The 23,913-nt window shown below is 45.5% G+C and overlaps 1 protein-coding gene across 1 annotated transcript in view; it reads left to right on the plus strand.

The window, feature by feature from the left end:
• Positions 1-23,913, plus strand: part of LOC121288996 (netrin-G1-like) — a 169,901-nt gene that overhangs the window by 118,933 nt on the left and 27,055 nt on the right. The window contains exon 2 of the mRNA XM_041207856.1: positions 11,478-12,121. Coding sequence (XP_041063790.1) covers positions 11,478-12,121 — 644 coding nt within the window. The remainder of the gene's footprint in view (positions 1-11,477; positions 12,122-23,913) is intronic.

Below are 23,913 nucleotides of genomic sequence, written 5' to 3' on the forward strand. Positions count from 1 at the left end.
TAGGGAGGGAGTTCCAGGATTTTGACCCAGCGACAGTGAAGGAATGGTGATATATTTCCAAGTCAGGATGGTAAGTGACTTGGAGGGGAACTTCCAGATAGTGGTGTTCCCATGTGTCAGCTGTCCTTTTCCTTCTAGATGGTAGGGATCATGGGTTTGGAAGGTGCTGTCTAAGGAACGTTGGTGAATTCCTGCAGTGCATCTTGTAGATGGTACACACACTGCTGCTACTGTGCATTGGTGGTGGAGGGAGTGAATGTTTGTGGATGTGGTGCCAGTCAAGTGGGGCTGCTTTGTCCTGGATGGTGTCAAGCTTCTTGAGTGTTGTGGGAGCTGCACTCATCCAGGCCAGTGGGGAGTATTCCATCACACTCCTGACTTGTGCCTTGTAGATGGTGGACAGGCTTTGGGGAGTCAGGAGGTGAGTTACTCAGAGCAGGATTCCCAGCCTCTGACCTGCTCTTGTAGCCACAGTATTTATATGGCTAGTCCAGTTCAGTTTCTGGTCAATGGTAACCCCCCAGATGTTGATATTGGGGGATTCAGCTATGTTAATGCTGAATGTCAAGGGGCGATGGTTGGATTCTCTTTTGTTGGAGATGGTCATTACCTGACACTTGTGTGGCGCAAATATTACTTGCCACTTGTCAGCCCAAGCCTGGATATTGTCCAGGTCTTGCTGCATTTGGACATGGGCTGCTTCAGTATCTGAGGAGTTGTGAATGGTGCTGAACATTGTGCAATCATCAGCGAACATCCCCACTTCTGACCTTATGATGGAAGGAAGGTCATTGATGAAGCAGCTGAAGATGGTTGGGCCGAGGACACTACCCTGAGGAACTCCTGCAGAGATGTCCTGGAGCTGAGGTGATTGACCTCCAACAACCACAACCATCTTCCTTTGTGCTGGGTATGACTCAAACCAGCGGAGAGTTTTCCCCCTGATTCCCATTGACTCCAGTGTTGCTAGGGCTCCTTGATGCCACACTCGGTCAAATGCTGCCTCGATGTCAAGGGCAGTCACTCTCACCTCACCTCAGGAGCTCAGCTCTTTTGTCCATGTTTGAACCAAGGCTGTAATGAGGTCAGGAGCTGAGTGGCCCTGGTGGAACCCAAACTGGGTGTCAATGAGCAGGTTATTGCTAAGCAAGTGCCATGTGATAGTATTGTTGATGATCCCTTCCATTACTTTACTGATGATGGAGAGTAGACTGATGGGGCCGGGTTGGATTTGTCCTGCTTTTTGTTTACAGGACATACCTGGGCAATTTTCCACATAGCCTGGTAGATGCCAGTGTTGTAGCTGTACTGTAACAGCTTGGCTAGGGGTGAGGCAAGTTCTGGAGCACAAGTCTTCAGTACCATTGCTGGATTATTGTCAGGGCCCATAGCCTTTGCAGTATCCAGTGCTTTCAGCCGTTTCGTGATATCATGTAGAATGAATTGAATTGGCTGAAGACTGGCTTCTGTGATGCTGGGGACCTCCGGAGGAGGCTGAGATGGATCATCCACTCGGCACTTCTGGCTGAAGATTGTAGCGAATGCTTCAGCCTTATCTTTCACACTGATGTGCTGGGCTCCCCCATCATTGAGGATGGGGATATTTGTGGAGCCTCCTCCTCCAGTGAGTTGTTTAATTGTCGACCACCATTCACATTTGGATGAGGCTTGTTTACTGTGACATCTTTTAATGTATTTTCCCAATTTACCACAGCCAATTTTCCCTTCATAGCCTCATAGTTTCCTTTGTTTAGGTTTAAGGCCCTTGTTTTGAAATGAACTTTTTCAAATTTAGTGTAAAATCCCTTCTTCCCTAAAGGTTATTTTACAATAAGATTACTAATTAGCCCTTTCTCATTGCACAGTATTAGATCAAAAAAATCCCCTTCTTCAGTTAGTCCCTCAGCACATGGCTCTGGAAATCCATCTCATACACATTCCAGGAATTTGTCCTCAGTATTAATGCCCATTAGATTTACCCAGTCTTATATGAAGAATTAAGTCACCCAGCATTGCTGTATTATACTTGTTACATGCACCTGTAATATGCTGATTGACACCATACCCTATATTGCCACAACTGCTTGGTGACCTGTAAATAATTCCCCTCAATGTTTGCTGCCCCTTGCTGTCTCTTAGCTCCACCAAAATTCTATATCTTTTTCTTCCGATCTAAAATCCTCTCTCGCTAATATATTGATCTCATCCTCCATTAACAGTGCTACCCCACCCCCTTTCGCTATTGTCTGACCTTCCTAAATTTCAAATATCGATGAATATTCATTTCCCAGTCTTGGTCAGCCTGCAGTCATATCTCTGTAATGGCAATTACATCATGTCCATTCACTCCTATTCGGGCTGTCAATTCACCTATTTTGTTGTGTGCATTCAGATAGAGCATCTTTAATTCTGCCTTTTTGAGATTATTCCGTATTTTGACTCTATTTGACGCTGGCATTTGTTTCTGCTGCCTTCCACTTTTGTTTACTACTTTTCTGCTTCCCATTACCAGCTTTGTTTCTCTCCTATCTGAGCTCCCTCTCAGGTTCCCAACCCCCTGACAAGCTAGTTTAAATCCTTTCCAACTGCACCAGCAAATCTCCCCCAAGGACATTAGACCCAGTCCTGTTAAGGGGTAACTCATCCTCCTTGTGCAGGTCCTACCTGCCCCATAACCGGTCCCAATGCCTCAGAAATCTAAATCCCTCCCTCCTACACCATTCCCCCAACCATGTGTTCATTTGTTCAATCCTCCTATTTCTGTGTTCACCAGCACATACCCGGCTGCATATCCTGAGATATTTATTTCCCAATCCTGGTCACCTGGAAATGGGGACTGGATTTAGAGTTGGTGATGTGGGTTCAGTGGACGTGGTAGAGCTGGTGAGAATCCCGGGTCAAGTCTACAAAGGGCGCCCGATTTTATTTAAATGAAATCAGGCACTTCATTGGGCAGCCCCAGGCCTTCCACATGATTAAGCCCCAACATGGTGGAAACCCTGAGAGCTGGTGGCCAATCAGAGCCCAGCAGCTCCACGTCACAGGCAGCGCCACCTGGAGCAGTGGCTGCAGCCGGTAATGCAGCGAGTCCTTCCCCATGTATTGCTGGAACCCTGGAGAGAGGTGAGTGGGTGGGCTGGGGATTGTGGGAGGGAGGGATGTATGTGAGGGCAGAGGGTAGCTCTCAATGGGCATTCCCATTCCCAATGCCGGGTCCCTCGATTGGGCACCGCGGGTCTTTGAGAGAGGGCCTCCCTGGTAGGTCACTACCGAGCCTCACATGCATTGCTGGGTGGACTTCAGGAGACACAGGAAACCCAGGCAAGTCTGGGAGAATCCCTGAGCCAGCACTAAATCCCGATGGGCTCAGGGATAAGGGCCTATAACTGGCACAGCACTGAGCCTCATTAACCAGCAGGCAGATTGCCCGGGATTGCTCATTCCCGTCACTAAGTGGGGATGTGTCATCCCGCCGGCAGGAATGGGCCGTGTCACCTCCCCCGGGATTACACAGGCCCCGCCCATCACTTAGGCTGCTCCACCGGCTTCCATTAAACCCAGGCCTGTGTCTCTGGGATGCTGATTACATGTAAAGCGTTTAACTCAATTTGTGCCAAGACTTCATCCATCCTATTGTGAATGGTTCTGGCATTTAAATAAAGAGCCCTCACCCATCTGACAGCGCAGCACTCCCTCAGTACTGACCCTCTGACAGTGCAGCACTCCCTCTGTACTGACCCCCCCAACAGTGCAGCACTCCCTCAGTACTGACCCCCTGACAGTGCAGCGCTCCCTCAGTACTGACCCTCTGACAGTGCAGCACTCCCTCAGTACTGACCCTCTGACAGTGCAGCACTCCCTCAGTACTGACCCTCTGACAGTGCAGCGCTCCCTCAGTACTGACCCTCCGACATGCAACACTCCCTCAGTACTGACCCTCTGACAGTGCAGCACTCCCTCATTACTGCCCCCCCCAACAGTGCAGCACTCCCTCAGTACTGACCATCTGACAGTGCAGCACTCCTTCAGTACTTACCCTCTGACAGTGCAGCACTCCCTCAGTACTGACCCTCTGACAGTGCAGCACTCCCTCATTACTGCCCCCCCCAACAGTGCAGCACTCCCTCAGTACTGACCCTCTGACAGTGCAGCACTCCCTCAGTACTGACCCTCTGACAGTGCAGCACTCCCTCAGTACTGACCCTCCAATAGTGCAGCACTCCCTCAATACTGACCTTCTGACAGTGCAGCACTCCCTCAGTACTGACCCTCTGACAGTGCAGCACTCCCTCAGTACTGACCCTCTGACAGTGCAGCACTCCCTCAGTACTGACCCTCTGACAGTGCAGCACTCCCTCAGTACTGACCCTCTGACAGTGCAGCACTCCCTCAGTACTGACCCTCTGACAGTGCAGCACTCCCTCAGTACTGACCCTCTGACAGTGCAGCACTCACTCAGCCCTGACCTCTGACAGTGCAGCACTCCCTCAGTACTGACCCTCTGACAGTGCAGCACTCCCTCAGTACTGATCTTCTGACAGTGCAACACTCCCTCAGTACTGACCCTCTGACGGTGCAGCACTCCCTCAGTACTGACCCTCTGACAGTGCAGCATTCCCTCATTACTGACTCTCTGACAGTGCAGCACTCGCTCAGTACTGACCCTCAGTCAGTGCAGCACTCCCTCAGTACTGACCCTCTGCCAGTGCAGCACTCCCTCAGCACTGACATTTGACACTGGACCGATCCCTTTGTCACTGCTGAACCTTTGGAAATTCTGCTGGTTTCGCAGGGAGTCATTAACCTGTTGCCTGAGCACCAGTGACCAACAACTCACTCTCACAAAGAGGCTGGTTTCATGTTTATGGGAAGTGACAGGAATGTGCAGGATTGGGTATTACGGAGCCACTAACCTCTATACTTAATAATACAGCAATTAACGTTATTAACCGGGGAGTGAACCGTGCTGATAGTGAGTGGGTGGGTTCATGATAACAACAGGCTCTTTGTCACATGGCACATTGTGAATTCAAGACAACAACACTTCAAATCCTGAAATAAAGGTCAGGTGGTGTGTGGATTGACAGGAGGAACAATGATTGCTGAGATGCTGTTTCCTCTCCCGTGTGAGAGTAAGAGATTGTGGAACATGATCGTGTCCCTTTGCTGCATTGATGTAGCCACACACTCAGCAGTGTCTGTCTGCCTGGCCTGGGTGTTTATAAACTGTTTCAACCACGTGCATTTATATAGCACCATTAACAGAGTGAAACATCCCAAAGTGATTCCCAGGAGCTTAAATCAGACAAAAATTAACACTGAATTTGCGAAGGAGCTCTCAGGACAGGTGACAAAAACTTGTTCAAAGAGGCAGGTTTAATGGAGCCTCTTTCAGGAGAAGCAAGAGTTAGAGAGTGGGAGAGGTTTAGGGAGGGAATTCCAGAGTTAAGGGCCCGGGTAGTTGAAGGTAATGGTTGAGTGATTCAAATCAGGGATGCTCAGGAGGCCGGGATTAGAGGAGTCCCGAGATCTCGGATGGTTGTAGGGTTGGAGGAGACGAGGGAGATAGGGAGGGGCGAGGACATGGAGGGATTTGAAAACAAGGATAAAATCAAGATGTTGCTGGCCCGGGAGCCAGTGTAGGTCAGCGAGCACAGGGGGCGATGGGAGAACGAGACTCGGTCTGGGATACGGACAGCAGAGTTTTAGATGTGCTGATGTTTCTGGAGGCTGGTGATGGGAGGCTCGGTCAGGCGAATATTGGAATAGTTGAGTTCGGGGGTGACACAGACACAGATTGTTACAGTGGAACAGTAAACAAGGAATCATGTGGAGAAATGTCTCACTGTTAGGGATTGAGAATAAGAGAGAGCTCGAGGGAATGGTGGAGTGAGGCAGTGAGATCCACTGTCTGCCTCTCACCTCTCCCTCACTGTGGTTTCACACTGAACACCCACCAGTGATTCCCCTCAGAATCTCACACCGTTTACATAGCATCATTTCATAGAACCATCAAGTGCAGCTCTGGGACACGATGCTGTTCATTATATACAGAGGACACGGTGAGTCAGGAGCATTTAACATCTGTACTGTTTGATTATTCATACTTTACTCAGCTTTCAGATTCTGTTACTAATGTTCACTCGATTCGATTTACACAGAGAATTAAAAATAATCTATTCCAATATACAGCTCTAGTTAATGCCTTTAGTCGATGCTGTGGCAATTGTAGATTCATTAATCTCTATTATCTCAGTATGTTGCTATCCTCTCCACCTTTATCACAGGCATTAGTTTTATTGATCACTGTAACAGTCACTTTGTACAGATTCTGCTCTAACCGGCCAGCTGTCTGATCAATTGGGAAAGGAGTTTAGGCTGATTCTGTGTTGCTGATGTCAGGTGGAGCAGTAAGGTGTCCAATCCTCAGAATGCCTCTTTCTGTGCCTTAGCGACACTGAATCTATGACCGCACTGCGGGAATTTGCCAAAGCTCCTTCAGCAGCACCTCCCAAACCCACGACCTCTACCACCAAGAAGGAAAAGGAGAGGGGACGCATGGGAACACCACCACCTGGAAATTCCCCTCCAAGTCACACACCATCCTGACTTGAAATTGTGTCACTCTCAGTGATGGAGATTTGCTCCTAGTGATAGGGAATCACTCCCAGTGACAGGGAATCATTCCCAGTGACAGTGGATCACTCCCAGTGATGGGAAATCATTCCCAGTGATGGGGAGTCGCTCATGGTGATGGGGAATTATTCCCAATGATGAGAAATCACTCTCAGTGATGGGGAACCACTCCCACTCCCAGTGATGGGGAATCACTCCCAGTGACAAGGAATCACTCCCAGTGACAGGAAATCACTTCCAGTAACAGGGAATCACTCCCAGTGATGGGGAATCATGCCCAGTGACAGGGAATCACTCCCAGTGATGGAGGAATCACTCCCAGTGATGGGAAATCACCCCGGTGACGGGGAATCACTACCTGTGATGGGGGAGTCACTCCCAGTGATGGGGAATCACTCCCAGTGACAGGGAATCATTCCCAGTGATATGGAGTCATTCCCAGTGACAGGGAATCACTCCCAGTGATTGGGAATCACTCCCAGTGACAAGGAATAACTCCTAGTAATGGGGAATCAGTCTCAGTGACAGGGGAATCATTCCCAGTGACAGGGAATCTCTCCCAGCAAAAAGGAATCACTTGCAGTGACGGGGAATCACTCCCAGTGATGGGGAATCACTCCCAGTGAAAGGGAATCACTCCCTGTGACAGGGAATCACTCCAGGTGAAAGGGAATCACTTCCAGTGAAAGGGAACCATTCCCAGTGAAAGGGAATCACTCGCAGTGATGGGGAATCACTCCCAGTGAAAAGGAACCACTGACAGTGACAGGGAATCATTCCCAGTGGCAGGGAATCATTCCCAGTGACAGAGAATCACTTCCAGTGACAGGGAATAATTCCCAGTGATGAGGAATGACTCCGAGTGATGGGGAATCATTCCCAGTGACAGGGATTCACTCCCAGTGATGGGCAATCAGTCCCAGTGACAGGGAGTCATTCCCAGTGAAAGGAAATCACTCCTAGTGATGGGGAATCACTTCCAATGACCAGGACTCACTCCCAGTGAAAGGGAATCACTCCCAGTGACAATGGAATCACTCCCAGTGACCAGGAATTATTCCCAATGATAGGGATCATACCCATTGATGGGGAACCATCCCCAGTGATGGGAAACGATTCCCAGTGCAGATGACATGAGATTCTTACAGTTGTTTCTGAATCCTGTGCTGATTTAAAATGCCTGTCTGTAAATATTTCATCATGTGAAGCTATTTTTAGTTAGACAGATAACATCATTCTTCAACACTCCGATGATATAATTATCCAGCTGTCTAACTGTCCAGGACAGAGCACATTGCGATGGAGCTCACATAGATTTATTCATATTTTTCCCGGAGATAATTAATGTGCAGGAAAACTCCCGAATTCCAAAAGATGTAGGGGAAGCTTCACTCTGTATCTAACCCCGTGCTGGGAGAGTTTGATGGGGACAGTGTAGAGGGAGCTTTACTCTGTATCTAACCCCGTGCTGTACCTGTCCTGGGAGTGTTTGATGGGGACAATGTAGAGGGAGATTTAATCTGTATCTAACCCCGTGCTGTACCTGTCCTGGGAGTGTTTGATGGGGACAGTGTAGAGGGAGTTTTAAACAAACAAAACAAAGAACTAAGTAAAGTACAACACAGGAACAGGCCCTTCGGCCGATCATATTGCCCGTCAACTAAAATATTTTGCACTTCCGGGGTCCGTATCGCTCTATTCCCATCCTATTCATGTATTTGTCAAGCTGCCTCTTAAACACCACTATCATACCTGCTTCCACCACCTCCTCTGGCAGCGAATTCCAGACACTCACTACCCTCTGCGTAAAAAACTTGCCCCTCAGATCTCCTCTATACATTTCTCCTCTCACCTTAAATCTATGTCCCCTAGTAATTGACTCTTCCTTCCTGGGAAAAAGCTTCTGACTATCTACTCTGTCCATGCCACTCATAATTTTGTAAACTTCTATCAAGTCGCCCCCCAATCTCCGTCGCTCTAGTGAGAACAATCCGAGTTTCTCCAACCTCTCCTCATAGCTAATAATCTCCAGACCAGGCAGCATCCTGGTAAACCTCCTCTGCACCCTCTCCAACACCTGCATATCCTTCTGGTAATGTGGCGACCAGAATTGCACGCAATATTCCAAGTGTGACCTAACCAAGGTTCTATACAGCTGCAACATGATTTCCCAGCTTTTATACTCAGTACCCCTGCCGATGAAGGCAAGCATGTCATATGCCTTCCTGACTACCTTATCCACCTGCATTGCCACTTTCAGTGACCTGTGGACCTGTACACCCAGATCCCTCTGCCCATCGATGCACTTAAGGGTTCTGCCATTTACTGTATAATTCCTGCCTGTATTAGACCTTCCAAAATGCATTACCTCGCATTTGTCTGGATTAAACTCCATCTGCCATTTCTCCGCCCAAGTCTCCAACCGATCTATATCTTGTTTTATTCTTTGACAATCCTCTTCACTATCTGCAACTCCTCCAACATTAGTCGTCTGCAAACTTACTAATTAGCCCAGTTACATTTTCCTCCAAATCATTTATGTATACCACAAACAGCAAAGGTCCCAGCATTGATCCCTGCGGAACTCCACTAGTCACAGCTCTCCATTCAGAAAAGCACCCTTCCATTGCTACCCTCTGTCTTCTATGACCAAGCCAATTCTGTATCCATCTTGCCAGCTCACCTCTGATCCCGTGCGACTTTACCTTCTGTACCAGTCTGCCATGAGGGACCTTGTCAAAGGCCTTACTGAAATCCATGTATATAACATCCACTGCTCTTCCATCATCGATCATCTTTGTCACTTCCTCGAAAAACTCGATCAAGTTAGTGAGACACGACCTCCCCTTCACAAAACCATGCTGCCTCTTACCAATATGCTCATTTGCTTCCAAACGGTGGTAAATCCTGTCACGAAGAATCTTCTCCAATAATTTCCCTACCACTGACGTAAGGCTCACCGGCCTGTAATTTCCTGGATTATCCCTGCTCCCCTTTTTAAACAATGGAACAACATTGGCCATTCTCCAGTCCTCTGGGACCTCACCCGTAGCCAGTGAGGATACAAAGATTTCTGTCAAGGCCCCAGCAATCCCCTCCCTTGCCTCCCTCAGTACTCTGGGATAGATCCCATCTGGCCCTGGGGACTTATCCACCTTAATATTCTTCAAGATGCCTAACACCTCCTCTTTTTTGATCTCAGCATGATCCAGGCTATCTACACACTCTTCCCTAGAAGAGTGCTGTAAATCGACCGCTAAGTCCTTCTCTTTGGTGAATACTGATGAGAAGTATTCATTTAGTATCTCTCCCATTTCTTCTGGCTCCACACACAGATTCCCACCTCTGTCCCTGAGTGGGCCTACCCTTTCCCTGGCTCCCCTCTTGCTTTTTACATATGCATAAAAGACCTTGGGATTTTCCTTAATCCTAGTTGCCAGTAACTTTTCATGACTCCTTTTAGCCCTCCTGACTCCTTGCTTAAGTTTCTTCCTACTTTCTTTATATTCTCCACAGGCTTCATCTGTTCCCAGTCTTCTAGCCCTTAGGAATGCTTCCCTTTTCTTTTTGACTAATCTCACAATATCCTTCGTTATCCAAGGTTCCTGAAACTTGCCATGCTTATCCTTCATCCTAGCAGGAACGTGCTTGTCCTGAATTCTTATCAACTGATGTTTGAATGTCAGTTGTTGTTTTGCCCTCAAGCATCCGGCTCCTGTCTAGGTTCCTCAGTTCCTGCCTAATATTGTTATAATTAGCCTTCCCCCAATTAAGCACCTTAACCCGAGGACTCCTGTTATCCTCTTCCACCAGTACCTTGAAACTTACTGAATTATGGTCACTTTTCCCAAAATGCTCCCCTACTGAAACTTCGACCACCTGGCCGAGTTCATTCCCTAATACCAGATCCAGTATTGCCCCTTCCCTAGTTGGACTATCTACATATTGTCTCAGGAAGCGCTCCTGGATGCACCTTACAAATTCTGCACCATCCAAACCTCTGGCACTAAGTGATTCTCAGTCAATATAGTGAAAGTTAAAATCACCCACCACAACAACCCTATTGCTTTTATTCTTTCCAAAATCTGCCTACATAACTGCTCCTCAATCTCCCACCTGCAATTTGGAGGCCTATAGTAAACCCCCAACATTGTGACTGCACCCTTCCTATTCCGGAGCTCTACCCATATTGCCTCGCTGCATGAGCCCACCGAGGTGTCCTCCTGTCGTACAGCTGTGATATTCCCCTTAACCAGCAGTGCAACTCCCCCACCTTTTCTACATCCCTCTCCATCCTGCCTGAAACATCTAAATCCTGGAACATTTATCTGCCAATCCTGTCCATCCTTCAACCAAGTCTCTGTAAAAGCAATAACATCATAGTCCCAAGTACTAATCCAAGCTCTAAGCTCATCTGCCTCTGTATCTAACCCCGGACAGTGTAGAGTGAGCTTTACTCTGTATCTAACCCTGTGTTGTATCTGTCCTGGGAGTGTTTGATGGGGACAGTGTAGAGGGAGATTTACTCTGTATCTAACCCCGTGCTGTACCTGTCCTGGGAGTGTTTGATGGGGACAGTGTAGAGGGAGTTTCACTCTGTATCTAACCCCGTGCTGTACCTGTCCTGGGAGTGTTTGATGGGGACAGTGTAGAGGGAGATTTACTCTGTATCTAACCCTGTGCTGTACCTGTCCTGGGAGTGTTTGATGGGGACAGTGTAGAGGGAGATTTATACTGTATCTAACCCCGTGCTGTACCTGTCCTGGGAGTGTTTGATGGGGACAGTGTAGAGGGAGCTTTACTCTGTATCTAACCCCGTGTTTTCTGCTTTCTGTTTGCAGGAGAACCCATACATGTGCAACAATGAGTGTGATGCTCGCACGCCCGAACTCGCACACCCACCCGAGCTGATGCTGGATGATGAGGGGCGAGTTCCCAACACCTTTTGGCAGAGTGTGTCCTGGAGACATTTCCCCGATCCGCTCCTGGTCAACATCACCCTGTCCTGGGGCAAGAGCATCGAGCTGACCGAGGACATCATCATCACCTTCGAATCGGGCCGTCCGGAGCAGATGGTCCTGGAGAAATCTCTGGACCATGGGCGGACTTGGCAGCCCTACCAGTTCTACGCAGCCGACTGCCTCAACTCCTTTGGGATGGAGTCGAGAAGCGCCCGGGATCTGAGCCCAGCCTCGGTTCTGGACATCATCTGCACAGAGGAGTATTCCAGGGTCTACGTGTGGAAGTTGGAGAACATGGTCCGATTCGAGATCCAGGAACGTTTTGCCTTGTTCGGGGGGCCCCGTCTCCGTGACATGGCCTCGCTCTACGGCCGACTGGACACCACCAAGGACCTGAGGGACTTCTTCACCCTGACTGACCTACGGCTCAGGCTGCTTCGTCCGGCCACTGGCCCCACCAGAGTTGACCCACTCAACTTGTCCAAATATTTCTACGCCATCTCCAATCTGGACATCCGGGGGCGGTGAGAGCTTCTCAACCCTTCGAGACCGAGTCCCTGACCCCACAGCCCACCCCCAGGGACACCGTGTCAGGCCAACATAGGACTAGGAGCAGGAGGAGGCCATTCAGCCCTTCGAGCCTGTTCCTGCCATTCAGTGAGATCATGGCTGCTTTGGTTGTGTCTCAGCTCCACTTCCCTGTCTACCCCCCATGACCCTTGACTCCCTTGTTTATCAAAAACCCGTCTTGAGTAAATTCAGTGACCCAAACTCCACTGCTTTCTGGGGAAGAGAATTCCACACACTAACCACCCTCTGGAGAAAAAATATTGCTTCATCTCTGTCCTAAAAAGAAGGCCTCATTATTATTAAACTCTGCCCCCCACCCCCATTGTAGCCTCCCCCACAAGAGGAAACACCATCCTGCGATCTGCCCTGTCCAGCCTCCCTCAGGATCGTATATGTTTCAATAAGATCACCTCTCAACCTTCTAATCTCCAATGGATATAGGCCCAACCTGTTCAATCCTCCTTCGTAAAATAACCCCTTCATCCCAGGAATTAGTCACCTACAAATTATGAAACTGTGCCCTTTACATCAAACTCTAAGTCATTAATTTCGAGCGAGATAAGCACCAACCCCTGAGAAACCCCCAGGATAAACCATCCTCCAGCCCCACAGCAACAGTTCAGCACCTGCTCTCTGCTTCCTGTCACTCAGCTAACTTCATCCCTGTGCTGCCACTCTCCCTTTTATTCCAGCCAGTTGAATTTTGCTGAGTAATCTGTTATGTGGCATTTTATCAAAAAGCTTTTGGAATTCGATGTACAGCACACGACTGCATTAGACTTCATCACCCCCTCTCTGTTACCTCATCAGAAATCTCAATCCAAGTTAGTTAAATACAATTTGCCCTTGACAAATCCATGTTGGCTTTCTATAATTAACCCACATTTTCTAACTGGCTGTTAACTTAGTTCCTAACTGCTGTTTCTAGAAGGTTCCCCACCCCTGTTGTTAAACTGACTGCCCTGCACTCGCTGGGTTTATCTTTACACCATTTTGAAGAGTAATACATTTGCAATTCTCCAGTCCTCTGGAACCACCCGTGTATCTAAGGAGGGTTGGAAAACCATGACCAGGTGTCTCGCCAATTCCCACTCTCACTTCCGTCTGGATGCTCAGATGTATCTCACCCTGTCCTGGTGACTTATCAACTTTCAGAGCAGCCAGTCTTTCCAGGACATATTCTTTATCAATTTTAACCCACCCAGTGTCTTATCCACCTCCCCTTTCACTGCAACTTTGGCAGCACCTCCTTCCTTGGGAAAGATGGATGCAAATTATTCATTTAATACCCCGGCCATGTCCCCTGCCCCCATGTGTAAATCTCCTTTTTGGTCTCTAGTAGGCACTACTCCCCCTTTTACTATTTATATGCCTGTAGAAGATTTTGGGATTCCCTTTCGTGTTAGCTGCCAGTCTCTTCTCATACTCTCTTTACGTCTCTTATTATTTTTTCATTTCCCCTCTGAGCTTTCTATATTTGGTCTGGTTCTCCCTTGTATTATCCACCTGACATCTGTCACACCCACCTTTTCTGCTTCATCTTACTCTCTATCTCTTTCATCATCCAGGGAGCTCTGGGTTTGTTTGTTTGACCTTCCCCCCTCATGGGAATGGGTGTCAACTGCCCCGAACCATCTCCTAATTAAAGGCTGCCCATTGTTCCATTACAGTTTTGCTGCCAAACTTTGATTCCACTTTACCTGGGCCAGATTTATATTCACCCCATTGAAATTTGCCCTCCCCCAGTTCATTAATCTTACTCTGGATTGCTCCTTGACCTTTTTCATAGTCAACCTAAACCTGATGATACAATGATTACTGTTCCCTAACTGTTCTCCTACTGGCGCTTGATCCACATGGCCCCACCCCCCAGCTCAAGCAGAGTCTCCTTTCTGATTGGATGGGAACAGATTGCTGTAGAAAATTCTCCTGAACACACTCAAGGAACTCTTGCCCCTCTCTGCCCTTTACATAACTACAATGCCAGTCTATATTTGGATAATTAAAGTCCCCCATTACAACTACTACAACAACTTATATTTATGTGGCACCTTTGACGTAATAAAACGACATCAGGTGCTTCACAGGAGGAGCACCAATTGTTAAAACAAAGTATTTCTGAAGTAAAAATATAAAAACAAAAAACTGCGGATGTTGGAAATCCAAAGCAAAAACAGAATTACCTGGAAGAGCTCAGCAGGTCTGGCAGCACCAAAATGTTAACTCTTTTCTTCTCCGCCGATGCTGCCAGACCTGCTAAGTTTTTCCAGGTAATTCTGTTTTTATTTCTGAAGTATTTGCTTTTATATTTCTGAAGTATTACTACTCTCTAGTTTTTGCAATTTCCCTGCAAATGTGTTCCTCTGTATCCTTCCCACTAGCTGGTCAATAGAATAGTCAGTTGTGTAATGTTACCTCAATTGTTTCGTAGCTTGAACCAAATAGATTCTGTCCTTGACTCCTCTAGGACATCCCCTCCATCACGGTAATATTATCCTTAATCAATATCACCACCTCTCCTAACTTTCCTTTCCTAGCTTTCCTGAAATCCTTGTATCCAGGAATATATAATACCCAGTCCTGTCCTTTTTTGAGTCGGGTCTTCTTTCTCACCACAACATCATATTTCTGCTTGGCTCTCTGGGCCTGCAGCTCACTGACCTTACTTACCACACTCTATGTGTTCACATTGATGCACCGTAAACTCAGTTTAAACTTTATTACATTCCCTCTTACTCTGGCTCTACCTAATACCTGACTATTTTTCACTCTAATGCTGTCTGGCTCTCCCGATTCTCTGTGCATCTTGCATTTCCCTCTCTAATGTTACCTCCTGGCTCCCACCCCCCTGCCAAGTTAGTTTAAACCCTCCTGACTAGGAAAACCATCAGTTAACAGCTAGGGTGCAATTTCTCAGGGGAAACATCTGGAAGGTTCTCAGTCATTGAACATCTGGAGTCAAGCTATCAGAGCTAACACCTGGAGTGACTCTCAGTCTATGGCAGATTCCAGGAGGGTGAGAGTTCCTCGCTGCTTTTGGTCCAAGCGGCTGATGTGAGCACTCGGTAACTGGTGAGATTTAACAGCAATGGATTGTGATGCCTCCCCCAGTCTCTCAGCACTGTCAGCTACCCTGTGTCACTGTGATACCTTCTCTGAATGACTGTGTACACAGAGCGGACACTGCAACAGCTCCCCCACCCCTGGTGATAGGTTTGTTAATGAGCTTTCATTCCAGCTGACTGGATCAGCATGAAGGAGCGCTTTCCTGTTCAGTGTTTAACCAATCAAGCAGCACAGAGTGAACACAAACTCTCCCTTTCCTCTCATCTCTGTCAATCTCCAACCTCATCAGGATTCACAGAATCAGAGAATCTTATAACACAGGAGGAGGTTATTCAGTCCAGAAAGAGCTCTCCAATTAGACCCACTCCCTCTGCTCTTCCCCCATCACCCTGTATTTTCCCCTTCACGTATTTCTCCAATTCCCTTTTGAAAGTTATTATTGAATCTGCTTCCACCGCCCTTTCAGGCAGCACGTTCCAGATCACAACAACTCACTGTGTAAAAATAAATTCTCCTCATCTCCCCCTTTGGTTCTTATACCGATTCCCTTCAATCTGTGTCCCTCTGGTTACCGACCCTCCTGTCACTGGAAACAGTTTCAAAGCTGCTGATGATTTTATGAATTAGTCTGACTGAATATTTCCTTCTTGTTCAATCTATATTTAGTCTCGAACAGTGTGTTCCCATTCCCCCAACACACAATCGCCAGGGCTCGGAACCATTACCTCATTTTTCCAAACTCAGCTTCACTCGAGCTTTTAGTGCAGGAGAATCTTCAAACACTAATTAGAGAACAGGAGCAGCAAAGTGTTTATGCTGCTTTTCAATTGTCTCTAAGGAACTGTCTGCATTTTGCTTGGTTTAGTAAAATGTGCCCAGAACTGCCAATTTGCAAAAAGTACAAGGTGCAATCTGCAGATAGTGAATCTTCAGCTTTGTAGAGAGTTACAGACTGACTTGATGCTGTCAGCACAGATGAACTGAGAGCATCATTCTCACGTTTCAGCACTTCGGGCTTACTAAATCACATTTATTAAACAACAGCACTTTGCATTTATATAGCAGCTTTAACGTAGTAAAATATCTCAAGGTGCTTCACAGGAGCTTAAATCTGACACAATTGTGACCCTGAGCCCCATAAGGAGATATTTGAACAAAAGCTTGTTTAAAGGGGCAGGTCTGAAAGAGTGTTTTAAAGGAGGAGAGAGTGGTGGAGAGGGGGAGAGGTTTAGGGAGGGAACTCCAGAGGTTATTTGTTATGGACTTGATTTGCTACACAGGTTTCTCATTAGAAACATTGAACTTTATTTACAGGCTGCAGCAGCAGTTACATGCTTCCATCAAACTCCACAACTAGAAGAAGAACTCTCACTCTAAAGCTGATTTGTTCATGCTGTCATGTGATACTAACAACACAATAAGTCTTAAAGCTACAGTCATTAATTCCTTAAAGCTACATTTACCACATTCCTCCCCGTTTAAATGTTTTGTGCAGTTTGTGTTTACAAGAACATCCACCTTCATGACATTACAAATATATACACGGGTCATGGAATTGTAAGTTCAGTCTCTCTGGTGGTTTCCTGATCTGGGTGGAACGTTGTGGCTCCACGACTTTCGAATCTCTTACAGGGTCCACATTATCTGGAACCACAGCAACATCAGGTACCTCTTGAGGCTCAGGCAGTTCAGTGTTATCCACTCTGACAGAGACATCGGGCATGTCTATCCTTGGTGGAACAATTTCAAGAGGGACCATTGGTTCCACAACATCATTTTTTGGGGGTTTCTCCCTTCTTCTCAAATGAACTACATGTTTGCAGGTGATCTGGCCCTCCAATTCTACAATAAAGGGTCCAGCCACAGAAGCTATTACACTCGCTGAGCAACTCCATCCACTGCCTAAGTTTTGTAACGTGTGCTGCTTCACCAATAGTAAATTCTCGCTCACAGCTCTGCAAATCATGAGTCACTTTTTGATTCCTTTGACTTTTCTCCACCTTCCCCTCCAAATAGGGAAGTACCAGGCTTCATCTCTTTCAAAGTCGTCTGTGAGTAACTCTGAAGGTGTTGAAGATGTAGTATTGTGTGGGCGGGGGTGGGGATTGTTCGATAGTGAAACAGGAAACGTGAAAGTTTAGTCTCCAACGATCCTCCTGATAATTTTTCCATCCCAGCTTTAAAAGCCTGCACTGCTCTCTCAGCTAATCCCTTCGATGATGGATGATATGGTGCCTTCCTTACGTGTTTGATACCATTTAGGCTCACAAATCTTTGAAATTCAGCACCAGTAAACGCAGAACCATTGTCTGGGACAATTACTTCTGGCAATCCATGTATAGAAAAGCTTTGGCGTAATAATTTTTCCATAGTCGCACCTGATGTTGGCGACCTAACCCCGCACACCCCTGGCCATCCGGAATGTGCGTCAATTATTAACAGGAACATGGTGCCTAGAAAAGGACCAACGTAATCTATCTCACCCAGGGCCCACCAGGTCATTCCCACAGGTGTTGTGGGGCCACAACAGGTAACTTCTGTCGTTGTTGGCATTGTATACAGTGTTTAACCACCTTCGCGATATCACTGTCCAGGCCCGGCCACCAAATGTAACTTTGCACCATCATCTTCATTCCTGAGATTCTGGAATGTGCCCCGTGAGGCTCCGCTAAGAGTGGTTCCCTTCCTTGTGAAGGAATAACTACTCGCGCATCCTGTAACAGGATACCACCCTGACTGCTCAATTCATTCCTTCCAGTGAAGAATGGCTTCATTTCATCAGGGACGGGTTCCCGGGACCATCCTTTCAACACTTGGCCTCTCGGTCTAGACAGGACTGGATCACGATTCATCCAGTTTCTTAGCTGCCTTGTGCAGACTGGTGAGGAATCCAGGAAATTCATCGTCAATACTCTTGGGGAACTGGGGCATCTTCATTGTTCTCCTGCAAAGGAAGGTGACTCGAGGCATCAGCATTGGCTACATGCATCCCTGGGTCTGGACACAAAAGTGTATTCATAGACGGATAAAATTCGAGCCCATCTTTGAACCCGTGCAGAAGCTATGGGAGGAATAGCTTTTTCTTCACTGAACAGACCCGAGAACAATTTTTGGTCAAACACTATTGTAAAATGTCAGCCATGTATGGATGGAATTTTTAACTCCAAAAATAATCAATAATCCTTCTGTCTCGACTTGTGAATTACTGTGGAAAGGGTCCTGGACATGTAGCCTATCAGCCTTTCAGAACCAATATCCATCTTGTGCGATAGTACTGCTCCCACACCATAGAGGGACGCATCGCAGGTTGGCACCAGTTCCTTTGTTAAGTCACAGTGATTGCTTTGTGGAACACCTTCAGTCTGTCTGCAAGCATAACCCAGACCTCCCTGTCGCTTGCCATTTCAACACTCCACTCTGGTCTCATACCCACATGTCTGTCCTTGGCCTGCTGCAATGTTCCAGTGAAGCTTAACGCAAATTGGAGGAAAAGCATCTCATCTTCCGACTAGACACTTTACAGCCTTCTGGACTTAACATTGAGTTCAACAACTTCAGACCATGAACTCTCTACTCCAGCCTCACCCCCTTTTTTAATCCTCTTTTTTCTACATTTATATATATTTTATATCCGCTTATTTTTATTCATTTATCCATGGTTTCATCCCCTTTTTTATCCCCCCTTCTATCCCATTTTCTATCCTTTTTTTTCCCTACCAATGCCCCCTCCCCCCCCACCCCATCCTCTACAAGGCTATCTGTTACTTGTTCCATGATATTCTTTCACACAATGCTACCCTTGTTCTGCTATAATCACATTCTGCTCTCTTACCTTTATGCCACTATCAGCACCTTTTTTAGCACTGATCACTACCCTTTGTCTCCTTTAGTTCATGACATCTTTGTCAATCTCTCCTTTGCCCCCACCTTCAATCCAGCTCCACCTGCCCCACCCCCTTAAACAGTATAACTTTCATCATATTTCCACTTCTCTTTGGCTCTGAAGAAGAGCCGTACGGACTCAAAACATTAACTCTGTTTCTCTCCCCAGACCTGCTGAGTTTTTCCAGCATTTTCTGTTTTTGTTTCAGGGTGCAAGAGTTGTTTAACTTTAGTGAAGGCTTCTTCTTGGGGTGACTCCCAAACCCAACGCTGGTTTTTCTTTCATAATGAATGTAGAGGGACTCAGGCTGTTGACAAGTTGAGCAGGAATCTGTCATAATAACTAACCACACCTAAGAATGACTTGAGTTCAGAGATATTTTTGGACGAAGGTGCCTCCTTGATAGCTTTAACTTTTTCTTCTACCGGGTAGAAGAAATCCACCCTTCAGCATCCACCTGGTTGCCCAAATAAACAGCCTCACTATTAGGGCATTGTCTGGGTAGACAATGACTTGAGGTAGTCCTGGTACAAACTCTCCATCATCCTCTGGAAAATCGCGCAGGCTGAAGAAACACCGAGGGGCAGACACGTGTACTGATATCACCCTTTGTGGGTGTTTATGGTCACAAACTCTCTGGAGGCATCACCCAGTTCCAGCTGCTGATGTATGTGACTCATATCCAGTTTAGTATAAGTTGTTCCTCCTGCTAATTTAGCATAATCTTGGGGATAGTGCACTTGTCCAACTTGGCAGCTTTGTTTACTGTCAGCTTACAGTCCCCACAGATCCGGCTGGTCTGATCCGGTTTTAAGGCAGGGACTATGGGTGCTGCCCACTCTGAGATTTGAACCAGCTGGATGACCCCCGCCTCTCTAAACGGTTCAATTCAGTGTCAACGCCATCCATCCGAGCATATGGCACTGACCTTGCTTTAAAGAAATGAGGAGTTGCTTCTGAGTCCATGTCGATCATTGTCTGTCCACCTTTGATTGTCCCCAGTTCGTCTTGAAAAGCCTTGTCATGTTTCTTCAGCAGCTCTGGCAGTCCTCCTGCTCATAACTGATACATTTCAGACCAATTTACTTTAATTTCTTTCGACCAATCATGACCTAGAAGGTTTGCTCCTTCGCCTCCTACTACCATCGCCGGGAGTTATGCTGTTTGGTGCTTATAATAAACAGATACAGTGATAATACCCTCCTCGGACAGCTTCACCTGTATAAGTTTTCAATTTGTCTGAAGTCTGCTCCAAATTCAATTGTTGAGTGCCCTTGTTTCAATATTTGAAGGTGTGTCTCCCACTACAGTGGTTGAAGCTCCAGTGTCCACTTCTCTTCCAAGTCAAAACTAGTGCACATCAAAGCACCCAGGCTATCTGGCATTAATCCACTTAAGACACACCTCTATTTTAAAAGAAAGATATTTTCCAATAATATATACATTTATAGCTTCCTGAAATCTCCCTCCCCATCGAAAAATGAGCCATCATAATTCTAAAATACGGCTTCATTTTAATAACACATCTCACACTATCTCCTATGCTCATTACACTATTACATTACCAGCTGCATGCATTAACATAACAATATATATACACAACTCCTTTGTATCAATAGAAATCATTCCAGTTCAGTGTCCAGGTTTTTTTTTTAATGTCCAATTTTACTTAAAGCTTCAAACTCTTGATAACACATCTGCCAAAAGATTTTCTCTTCCAGCAATGTGTATAATGCGTAGATTAAATGGTTGTAATAATAGACTCCATCTGAAAAGCCTTGCACTTTTGTCTCAAAATGTGTCCAAAAACTTTAAAGGATTGTGGTCTGTATAAACAATTGTTTCTGATAAATTGTTTGCAACATAAATTTCAAAATGCCATAATGCTAACACCAAACTCAAAGTTTCATTTTTCATCGTTAAATGTCTTCTCTGTTATACATTCAACTTCCCTGAAAAATACCCTTTCGGTTTTTCAATTCCAGTGCCATCTTCTTGTAACAGTACAGCCCCAATGTCTATATCACTTGTGTCAATTGCCAACTTGAATTGTTGGCATAATTGGGTCCTGCCAACACTGGTGTTGGAGTTAATACACTTTTCAAACTATTGAATGATTTCTGACACTCCAGTGTCCATTGAAGCTTCTTGTTCACTTTTAATAGTTCAGTCAGTGGAGCAACAACTTGGCTAAAATTTGATACAAGTTTCCGGTAAAACCCACTCATGCCCAGAAATCTCAAAACATCTCGTTGTGTTGTAGACACTGGGAAATCCATGATAGCCCTGACTTTTGTATCTCTCAGAGCCATGTCCAATGGTGTGGCCTAGATATGTAACTTGGGCTTTTGCAAATTCACTTTTAGCCAAGCTCATCACCAAATTAGCTTCTTGGAGTTGAGTAAATAATTCTTCCAGATGCTGTAAATGCTCCTCCCACATCTGACTGAAAACGATTAGATCATCAATATAAACAGCACAATTACTCAGACCCACAATTACTTTGTTTGTCAGTCTTTGAAATGTCACAGGTGCATTCTTCATACCAAATGGCTTGACTTTAAACTGATATAGTCCACTTGGCGTTACAAAAGCTGATATCTCCTTTGCTCTCTCCGACAATGGTACCTGCCAATATCCTTTTAACAAGTCAATCTTTGTGATAAATTTCAATTGTCCCACTTTCTCATTACAATCTTCCAACCATGGTATGGGATATAGATCTGCTTTCGTCAGCACATTCACCTATCGATAACCCACACACAGTCATTGTGTCCCATCCGGTTTCGGTAGCAGTACAATAGGCGAACTCCAGTTACTGAAAATAGACTAAATGATATCATTTTGAAGCATGAAATCAATTTCTTTTTGTACTTATAATAACTTTGCTGGATTTAATCTGTAAGGTTGTTGCCTTATTGAGGATGACATTTCTATTCATACATCATGTAAAGTTAAATGTGTCTTTCCCAACTTACTTCCACAAATAGGTTTGTGTGACTGCAATAGCTTTTCCAAATCATTTTGATACTTGCTTGGAAGGTAACTCAATATTTCATTTACATTTTCAAGGACCCCCTCATTATCCAGTTTGATTAGAGGAAAATCAATATCAGAGTCCTGCACTTCTACCTCTCTCTCATCATCCACCATCACTAATACCTATTTTTGTTCCTCTTCCCTGTCAAAGTACTTTTTAAGCATATTTACGTGACACACCCTCTGCTTCTTTCTTCTATTTGGAGTATTTATTAAATAATTTACTTCACTCAATTTCTTTTCAACCCTGTAAGGCCCACTAAACCTTGCATTTAATGAATTACCTAATACTGGTCACAAAATTAATACTAATACTTTCTCTCCAGAAACAAAACTGCGGGTTTTAGCTTTCTTATCTGCTTTCACTTTCATCATTTTTGCTGTGATGTTTTTAAATACTCCCTAGCCAACTCTGTTCAATCTTTCCCTGAAATATGATATGTAATCCAGGAGAGTAGTTTCTGAATTTTGACCCATCAATTTCAGTGGTCCCCTTACCTCATGACCATAAACTAGTTCAAAAGGGCTAAAAAAAAGTCGATGCATTAGGAGCATCTCTAATAGCAAATAAGAAAAAAATGGGAATTCCCATATCCAAATCCTGTGCATAACCCTGACAGTATGCTCTTATCATAGTTTTTTCAAGTTTGACGCCACCTTTCCAAAGCTCCTTGTGACTCCGGATGAGAAGCTGTTGACTTAAACTGTTTTATCCCCAAACTGTTCATTACTTCCTTAAACAGCCGTGACATGCAATTTGACCCCTGACCTGACTGTATTTCTTTAGGTAAGCCATATGTGTAAGAAAATGTAATTAACTCCTCCACAATCTTCTTTGTTGTAATATTTCTTTAAAGTATCACTTCAGGAAACCTGGAAGACACATCCATTATTGTCAATACATTCTGATTTCCACTTTTAGTCTTAGGGAGAGGTTCTACACAATCAATCACGACCCTGGTAAAATGTTCTTCAAATGCTGGTATTGGGACTAAAGGTTGCAGCTTAATCACTACTTGTGGTTTTCCTGTTATTTGACATGTTTAACAGGTTCTGCAGAATTTGACTGCATCCCTATGCAATCCTGGCCAAAAAAAAGTAGCTCTGTACCTTTTTCTGTGTTTTCCTAATTCCCAAATGTTACCCCCCCCCACCCCCACCCCGCCCCATTGGAATTTCATGAGCAATCCCTCAGAATCTCATTTCTATACCCTAATGGGATAACAATGTGATACACCTCCCTCCAGCTTTCATTTTCTGAGTCATGATCTCACCTCCATTTTCTCATCAAAATATCTCCTCGAAGATACATGCTGGAATACATTTTTCTTCGGTTTCTGAATAATCTTTCTGATAAAACTGTTTTAGTTGAAAATCATTTTTCTGTAACTCCACTAACCTCTTTGGGTTAAACACTTCAGCTGAACTGTCCTGTATTCCTTCCTCCTGAACAATGTTATCAAACACAGTGCCAGCTCTTTGGATTTCAACACCTTCTTCTTGCCTTTGAACTACCTGCTCATCTTGTTTATTTTGTTCTTCCCTATGGGCCTTTGATCTCATTATAACACAATCAGGAAACAATCCAGGATGTTCCTTCTGTAGCACTTCTGTTGAAAACACTTCTACCAGCTGCTCAACTACCATAGGCATCACCCACATTTGCGATCCAGGTATATCATTAAACAGAATAAATTGAACCCCTACATTGGGAAATCTTTCCACCAATCCAATTATAACTTCACCTGTCTTCCATTT

This window comes from Carcharodon carcharias, chromosome 16 (genome assembly GCF_017639515.1).
Source record: "Carcharodon carcharias isolate sCarCar2 chromosome 16, sCarCar2.pri, whole genome shotgun sequence".
Classification (NCBI taxonomy): Eukaryota; Metazoa; Chordata; class Chondrichthyes; order Lamniformes; family Lamnidae; genus Carcharodon; species Carcharodon carcharias.